This window comes from Xenopus laevis, chromosome 8L (assembly GCF_017654675.1).
Source record: "Xenopus laevis strain J_2021 chromosome 8L, Xenopus_laevis_v10.1, whole genome shotgun sequence".
In the NCBI taxonomy this organism is placed as follows: Eukaryota; Metazoa; Chordata; class Amphibia; order Anura; family Pipidae; genus Xenopus; species Xenopus laevis.
This window is the reverse complement of record NC_054385.1, coordinates 61,479,441-61,488,787: the sequence shown is the minus strand read 5'-3', so window position 1 is coordinate 61,488,787 and position 9,347 is coordinate 61,479,441. Positions and strand designations below refer to the sequence as shown.

At 35.3% G+C, this 9,347-nt stretch overlaps 1 protein-coding gene across 1 annotated transcript; it reads right to left on the bottom strand.

Annotated features, from left to right (window-relative positions):
- Positions 1-2,847: 2,847 nt before the first annotated feature.
- zic3.L (Zic family member 3 L homeolog) lies at positions 2,848-8,943 on the bottom strand. The gene is made up of 3 exons (XM_018230036.2): positions 7,772-8,943; positions 6,628-6,791; positions 2,848-6,263 (listed from the first exon to the last, which is right to left on the bottom strand). The coding sequence occupies exons 1-3, from the start codon at positions 8,742-8,744 to the stop codon at positions 6,075-6,077; spliced, it is 1,326 nt and encodes a 441-aa protein (XP_018085525.1). The 5' UTR covers positions 8,745-8,943; the 3' UTR covers positions 2,848-6,074.
- Between the last annotated feature and the right edge of the window lie 404 nt (positions 8,944-9,347).

The following is a 9,347-nucleotide window of genomic DNA, read 5'->3' as shown; positions in this document are numbered from 1 at the left end:
GATGCTTAGCTGAGAAAATACTGGAGAGAAAACAGAATTTAGTGCTATTTGGATACAGCTCTGTATCCAAACATCATTTTTTAATACCAACCCCTTAGTTTGATTTTTATGCACAGGAATATGAAATGATCCAACTCAGGGCCATGAGTACAGCAGATATATGAATTATATATTTTCCATTTTGGGGTCTTACTGCTACATTTTTACATTTTTCCTATTCCAAGTAAATATATTTGATAGTATGGCAACACATGGGTTAATACGATGCTTTAAGAGTTTTTTTGTGTTTGTGTATTGGTCCATGTGACAAAACTGGAAATCCTTTGACTGGCATTCAGAGCAACCGTTATGCAGTACTACTGGATTGTAAATTTGGCCTGCTAGACAAATTATTATAGGAATGCTTTTATGTCTATCTACAAAATGTATGACATCCAATCAAGCCCTCTATGTGAATTGCACAGAAACCTGACTTTGTTTGGCTAGCATTATTTTTGACAATAATGGCACCTGGGGTGACAGTGTATTGCAGTCAACACATGCTGTGGAAACCACAGCATCACTTCCCTTCTTCACGAGGAACCACCTGACACTGTTGGTACAGGCAGCTCTTGGCCCCCAAATTGTGCATTAGAGCTGAGCTTTTTCATACCAAAAAATACTTCTCCACTGAAATAGACTAGTGCTGACAGCCATTTACCTATGCCCCTGCTCATTCTCAAAGTTGTTGTGCCAGGGACATATCTACACTCGACACTAGAACTAACAGACACAATGCAACCCTGTACTTACTGTCTATGTGCCTCCCCTTCTGCCCCCCCATGATTCATGGAGCAGACACAAGTCTCTGTGCTCCATTTCGGAGCACTGATGCCTTAGTCTTCAATAAAGTGCAGGGTAGGGTAGCAAGTGTGCAAAAAACATGGTGGTTTGCCCCTGTTTATGCACTTGCAGCCTGCCCAGAGCCATCCTGTGTGTGTGTTTTGGTTAGGCTATGCATGGGGATCATAAAGAGAGACATATCATTATTTTTATTTATACAGAGGCACCACATTATTCTGTAGCAGGTTTCATCATTAAGATTGGACCATGCTCAAATGAAGTCCAAAGTCTATTTCACAACAATAGGCACATGCTGGGGTCCAATTTCATCAGATGCCTCGTAACTAACGGTGTGTTTTTAAACTGTAAGAGAAAACAGGAGTAAGCTTAGGAATCAATCCCAAGACCCCTGTATTAGTAGCGATATACTGTGGGTTTCTTTATTGTAAGAGAAAAAAACATCATTTATGCCTCCCCAACTGAGAGCTCCCAGGCACTGTTTGTGTTATGTCTTACTGATGATGGTCTTGGGGTAAATATATATATATATATATATATATATATATATATATATATATATATATATATATATATATATATATATCAAACTGTATAACATTTCGTGTGTTTAATTACTTGCCTTTACCAAACTTATAAACCTTAGCATTCAGGTTTTTTATTTCTGAAATGTGGGTTCTGATAATGGATACGTTTGTTGTGGCCTATTAACAAAGTAAATTAAGGTTTGATGACAAAAGGACTAAAGAACACCCAAAATAAATATTTAAGCTTTTAAATACAAATACACTGCTCTAGTAAAGAATAATGATAAAACATCAAGAAAGAAAGCAGAAAAATAGAGTGATATATATTAAGTAGATTTGTCCTATTTCTATAGACATTTTTGCTTGTTTTGTTTTTAAAAATGAGCTTGTGACTCGATTAGTGGTTGCTGTTTCAGCGGGAGGCGTTACATTCTGTCCTTACCCGTACTCTGAGCCAGAGATAAATCCTCACAGTAGGAGGTGTGTCCACATCAAAAAGAAAAACTCAAACTAAATGCAAAATAGTGATCTACGGATCAAATGCCTATATTTAAAAAATAAAATGAGAAGCAGCAAACAGAAACTATATTTTATACAAGTATATTTTAAAACTCAGTAAATAAAATCGTCTTTGACTAGTACAGATAGGTCTTATTGCTTGGTTTATTTGTTTGAACTTTATTAAAGAATACATATGGTTTATACATAAAACCTATTAGGATGATTGCACTATGCAACACAGTGATATTGAGTCTGGTTATTGCTATTTATTAGCAGTAAGGGAGAATCCCCCTATGAAATACAGAGGTGTACCAGGGCTATGTCAGTGCACACAAATCTTGCTTGACTAGTTTTATTACTAAGGCCCCTGGATGGCAATTTGATTAAAATATGAACAACACATATACTTGCAAGCCTATAAACAAAACACACATGATGTATCACAATCAGATATATAATAGACTGCCATAACTGTAGTGTTAAAGTTTGTGAATAATTATTCCATCCACATAAGGAAGCCCATACATAATTTTAGCTGCCACTCTTTTCCAGCTGAACTTCATACCAAACTATACAATTTTTTTAGGCTGGTTAAAAACTGCTTCAGACTCATTTTAAAAAATATAGAAGAAATTGCAGCTGCCCAGATTAAACTGAGATGTTTATTAATTGTGTAAAAAAAAAACCTTTGTCTTTGCCTTCCATTTTGAGATTAAAAGCATTCTATACAAGTTAATCATATTCAGGACCTGGGAGGAGAGAAAGGCTCAGAACACATATGAATCATCACAAAATGCAGCAACAGGGCATGAGTTAATTTAGTGAATGACAGCTGCCATAAGCTGGCATTTTGTCTCACATAAAACTAAGTAAATCTGTTTTAAAGCCTTTGAATGCTAAACAGCAAAATGAAAGTAAAATCATGAAAAATAAATTATTATCTTGCCAAACAATGTAATCAAAGAAAAATGTTGCACTCTGTAGAAAAATTATTTTATTTTAGCAAATGAGTACAATTAATTTTCATTCAACCTGGCAATGTTTATTTCTTGAAGCTGTGATTGTTATCCAAAGTGTATTACAGACTGATGCACAGCAGAATAATATTACTGCAAATACTTCAGATAGCCAGAAAAAATATAATTTTGTCTTCTTCTCGTGTCTATACCAATATTTCCACTTCCACCACATCCATCTGTTTTTATTTCTATTAACATCAATTGGATCACTCACTTCATCGGCACATCCAGTAAGCTGCTAATACGATTTAGAGTTAGGCTTTTCGGCCTAAACATCAACATCCTTCTCTCATGAATCCTTCAAGAAATTCTAAAACTTCTTGCTTGAAATTGTGTCTTGCAAGAAGCTACCAGATACCAGAATGTATTCTCTAAAATGTATAGGCACATGCACCCAGAAATAAAATATCATTAATTCTAAGGAAAATATTGATATGACATAGCATATGATGGCACCAATTGTGTGAATGACAGAGAAAGTATAGTGCAGTTCACGATTTTAAGGATAGTATATTTTCTTAAAATATATTTGGCAATTAAAGTATACTTACATACTTTTATCTTACTAGTCCTGTGCTATGCTTTGAACAAACAGCAGAACTAAATGGGTTTTGTATATACATATAGTCTTACGTCTGTCACTGGATGGGTTTCACCCAAATATAGGATTGTCAGTTTGTCAAAATGTAAAAAAAAAATCATTGTTGCTTTCAGTGTAGAAACATTTCCTCTGCTCTGATATTCAGCTAAGTATTTTTTTTTTATTTGTGTTTAGCTCAGGGATTTGTACATTTATGCCAGAACATACCATACTATGAACTGGCGTAGGTTACTTTGTAACTGTAACCGTAACTGTTGCAAACGAATGGTGCACAGCATGGGCTTAGCTAGATGCTTTACATCCAGATGCTGTTCTGAAAACTAACTTTAATGACAAACTAATGGACTCTTTATCAAAATGCTGAATTCAGTAGAGACTGACATATCTGAATAAACAAAAATTCATTTATCCTAATGTTACATACCCCCATTCATGTACTTGTAGTAGTCAAACTGCACTTCTTCTTTCTTTAACATGTTCCACAGTATCATTGGATTGCTTAGCTCATTTACATGATGGATTTGTTTGGTACTTTCCCCAATGTTTTTTTAAATCTACATTACAATGTCCTAATCAAAGCCCCATTTTAAAATCTTTGGAGCATATGTATGAAGGCAGGAACTTAGTTAAATTGGATCAAAACAATATATTTATAAAAAGTGCCAGAATGCAAATGTGTTCTCTTTGTTGAATAAAGAGCAAATGCTTTGTTTTACAATTATCTTCTCAGGGCCTTCCTATAAATTCCATTAAGTTGTTTTGCAACTGCATTCATTGCCTTTTTGCTGTACTTTAAATACCCAAATGCTAAAAGTCTGTAACATCTAGATAATAATGACATTTTGATTTTACTCAGCGTAATGCAGGGTGATTTTATAGCTCTGTCTGACAACTAAATAATATACCTGGAAACTCTTTGAGAATCCTTATAGTCTGCTTCTGATATTTTGGAAAAGTCACACTTACACTGGAATAGTGAACATAGCTGGTCTAGTACTTGTGATGGAAAAATGAATAATGATTAATCATCAAAACACTAATACGTGTTCCAGTAATAGAAATGCTGATTTTGGTAGTATATTGCCAAATTACAATAATGTAGGTTTTGAATCAATTATTTAAAACAATAATTAGCAATGGAAGGTAAAGAAAGCTATGTATAATATTTTTTTTATTGGGGCTGTGATAAATAAAATATTGAAAATAAAGAATGATTAATATTTAGGAATTGGACCTCTAGCTAATTCCAGTTTAAGTTACAATGGTGTATGATATTTGTGTAAAAAGGGTATACAGTATTCCACTGCAAAAAAATCCCAAAGCAGGAACAAATATTTAGCCTTATGTGAGCATATTATCTGTGATACAATTATAAATTTTGCAGTTTGCAGCATAGCCAGACATACTTTAGATTTCAATTTGATATTGGGCCTACAGAGGACTAGGGGATTTTACTAAATAAACTACCAAAATGTAGCAATTTTCATAGCTATGTAAATTAGCAAGTGCATTACTGAACATGAACCTTACTCCTTTTGGGTACATGATAAAACTGAACCTATCACAAGCTTTGCATTTTGCAGATAGGGGAACAGAAAGCACAGATATTGTTCTTTGAAGCTCAAGATAGAGATGTCATTGTACCTAGCTGAATTGATTAGAAATATTTGATTTACCTGCCAAATGTCAACGAGTACTTCAGTTATACTTTATTCTTCAAAATAAATAGGATCTTATCTTAAATATTTCATATATCTACAAGTATTGCCCAAACAAGCTGAAAAATTATAGTTTTTGATGTCCAATTAATACAGCAGAATCAGAATATTTTCATTAGTTTCAGTGTTGCATGAAGTAAACAAACATTTGTTAGACAGTTTAAATGGGAATTCTTCAAAACAATACATTTTAATGCTAAAGCAGTTATAACCAAAAGCTATACAGAGTTTTGTTAGAAAAACTTTTTTTTTTCATAAATATTGTTCAGTTCCCGGCACTTGTATCAATAATTAAATTACAAATGATAAATATGGCATCGTGGATATGTATTTACAAAAGTTGTTACAAAAGGCAACTGTACTAAACGGTCACAATCTGTGTATGAACATCACATCCCCATTTCTGAAAATATACCACACAACAGCTTTGACCCTATAAGACAAGGAGTACATTCACAAGTGTAATGCTTTGAGTTAGGTTCAAGACATAACAAGACTTTGGCACTGTTTAAGAATGTGAGAGTTTAACAATCACCAACAAGGTGGAGAATTTTCATGTTAAATACATCAGCTAAAAACCTCTTAATTTCTTTAAAAAAAAAAAAAGAGTGAAGTTGTTTTAAAATGAAAAGGGGAGAACATAAAATCAGAAGAAATACAAACGCCAAAAAATGTGTTTAGATCCTGAGAAAAGGGCATCGTTAGTCCGCAGCCATCTTTAAAAATGTTGGTAAATGATTTTAACAATATGAAGCCCTATACTGTTGCTTGTGTGGTAAATTCCATTTCCGCCTTGGTTCAACAAAAAAATTGTATTCTCTTTTTTTGGTCCTTTTGTTGAGCATGACTAGGCCTCTGTACATTTTGCTCAAACATACCATTCATTAAAATTAGATGGAAGTAGTCCTGTGTTATGAGAGTTGCTGTTAGTCTGATGTGTTGCTGAAGAATTTTTGGAAGGTTCCTCACTGTTGGCAGAAACCATTGCTGGTGGGGTAGCAGATTCGTACCCTGAGCTGGCAGCAGGAGAAGAATCAGACCCTTGTGATTCATGAACCTAAAACAGAGTAATAAATTAGATACAACTATAATTTGTTCAAATGTTCAAAACAAATGTAATTTGTAAGGCCGTAAATACATCCTGAACTGAGTGGATACATATAGAATGTGTAAATAAAGCATAAAAATATGAAATTGTTTATGTGATCAATCAAAGTTTAGCTTTGTAGTGAGTCACAACTGGTTAAGTGATGATGGAATTTAAGAGTTAAAGGAAACATTGCTTCAATATGGAACCTTCCCAGCATGTTATCTGTTCATTAAACATTCAGTGGAATTCCCCATTTTTATATCTAAAAATCACACAAATAATTTGTACACAATTGAAGTACTGTATGTTAATTCAGAACAATAAAACTTACCTTCATGTGCTTTCTTAGGGAGCTGGGGTGAGTGTAGGATTTATCACACACTTTGCAGATATATGGCTTATCTGACGTGTGCACATGCATGTGTTTTTTCCTGTCACTGCTGTTTGCAAACCTTCTATCGCATCCCTCGAACTCACACTTGAATGGCTTCTCACCTGGAAAAATATGCAGAAAATATGTTAGAAGACTGAAAGCTGCAAGATATTTTTTTCACATAATTGTATGACTAGGTTCTACAGTTTATCCGTCTGATTTCACTTAACGAAATTCACTTTGTTGACTGAGACTGGTCTCTTTCCTAAATACTCCCATACGATATCAGCAGTTTACAATGAAATATTTAACAAGACAAATTTACACTTCATAAAATACAATAACACACCCATACAAATCTTATAAAACAGGTCAGGCAATCTGCTGTCTCCTGTGTTATAACCAAATTCAATTAACTTTAAATTTGTGGCCTGTAAATACAACGATACACTTTAAATGAGTGTTAAAAAAGTATAGCCTTGGGTGCTTACTAGTAAAGCAACAAAGAGTTTCAAATTATGTACAGTATTTTTTAAAAAAAAGGGGTTAAAATACGTGTCGTTTAAAAGATATGGAAGGAGTTACTCGCATATAACAGATTCATTTTATTGTTAAGCAGTTTAATTAATCAAAGAATTCCTAATAAAAATACTTTGACAAACGTATCCCTGCTTTAATTAGAAGATGTGCCAATCAAGGGTAAAAAAATGATCGGAAGTAAGTGAAAATTAGATTTAATTAGCATTTGTATAGTTAACTTTTGAGAAAGTGGGAACTGAACTCCTAGAATACTAATACACATGTTCTTAGAAAAATCTTATTTTTGTTTTTAGCATCACAGAAAATGTTAAAATTCTGTAAAATATTTCACAGTATCTTTGCCATATAAAAACAGTTTTTATGTTTTTTGTTTTTAACAGAATGTAGCATTGAATTAACAGAAACAGAATTGATAAAATGAATGCCTATGTAGATATATGTACATAAATGTACTTGCATTTTGTAAACTAAAAAATAATCTCAAATCAATTAGTCACATGCACAAAATATTTATGTTGCTATAATATCTATTATTCAAGCAAAAGAAAAAATAGTGCCTTACCTGTATGAGTTCTTTTGTGGATCTTGAGATTTTCTGAGCGTGCAAAGATTTTCCCACATCCAGGAAAGGGGCATGGAAAGGGTTTCTCTCCTGTGTGCACCCTGATATGATTCACTAGTTTATACTTTGCTTTAAAAGATTTACCTCCTCTGGGACATTCCTCCCAGTAACATATGTGATTACTTTGTTCTGGACCCCCAACATGTTCCATTGTCATATGTGTAACCAGTTCATGCATGCTGCTAAATGTCCTGTCACAGGTTTTCTGAGGACGGTTCATTGGTGATTCCTCAAGCCACTTACACGATAACTCTTGTTTGATGGGTTGCCTCATGTACCTAAAGAAAGCCCCAGGGCCATGGTGAGCAGCTACATTCATGCTCATATTCATGTGATTATAATTATGAAATTGGGCAGCAGCATAATGATCTGTCCTTGGGCTGGGCACTGCCCTGTAAGGATCTGGACGCCCAAAAATATCTCCCCTGAGTCCTAAATGCATTTGACTATTGACCATATGTCCATTGGATGATCCGTGGCTGGAACTTTGTTCATGAAGTCCAGGGAAGATCAGGTGTCCTGGGGGCTCACCAATTCCTGGGGGACCATGGCTGGCAAAAAGTCCATGCTGACCACCTGCAGAGGTTGATTCCGCAATTCCAGAGTTCCGATTTCGGAAAAGGAAATCGCGTGTGGAGTTAAAGGCTGCACCACCATAAGATGGCACCTGCCCAGCATGATGTCCAAGCGAATTGGCATATCCAGAAGCCTGTGGGGTAAAAGCTGAGCTCTGGCTTGAGGAGAGATCATGACTGGCTGGACTGAGCTTAAAAGCCGCAGCATGAGAAGGCTCAGTAAATGGATTAAGCCCCATGCCAGCATCTCGGTTGGACATCTCATGATGGCGAGCTGTCCCAAACCCACCAACTCCCAGGGTGGGAAACTGCGGTCCTCCATCTAATAGCATTGTCATGAATGAGCTGAGCAGTGCAGTTCTGATCTGTGGTCAGCACTGGATACAGTTCATGTGGAATGTTCAGGAAAAAAAAGTTTTCTTTTAATTCCTTTTGCTTCCGAAAATCCTGGAAACAGTTCACCCTCTCCAACTGAGTAATGTCCTTGGACTGATAAAGTCAATCACTCACTGCTCACACATAAACCAACTCAGGAGGCAGTCTGAATTGCACCAATAGAAACTCAGCTGGGGGAGTGTCAAAAGAACCCAGCCCCAGGCACCCATTTGCCTATGAACTCTTGATTGACAGAGTTTAGCACTGAATATGGCAGATCCACTAATATCTCAGCCTTGATTGGTCTACTTCTGTTTAGCGTTTGCAGGTAAGTTTAACCCTTCAGTTGCTGCAAGTGCCCAGGACTGATTGTGGAAAGATGTTTTACATCATCCTCCAGGACTTCAAGCGTTAACAGATACTTAGAGCACAAATATTTTCTCACACATACTATAATCTGAGAATGCCTTGCAGCATCTTTATAAACATTGTAAACCTGTGACTATTCTTTTAAGGACTAAACCGTTATGTCTCAGCAATTCTCTATAAAAACTCCAAGAGCTTTG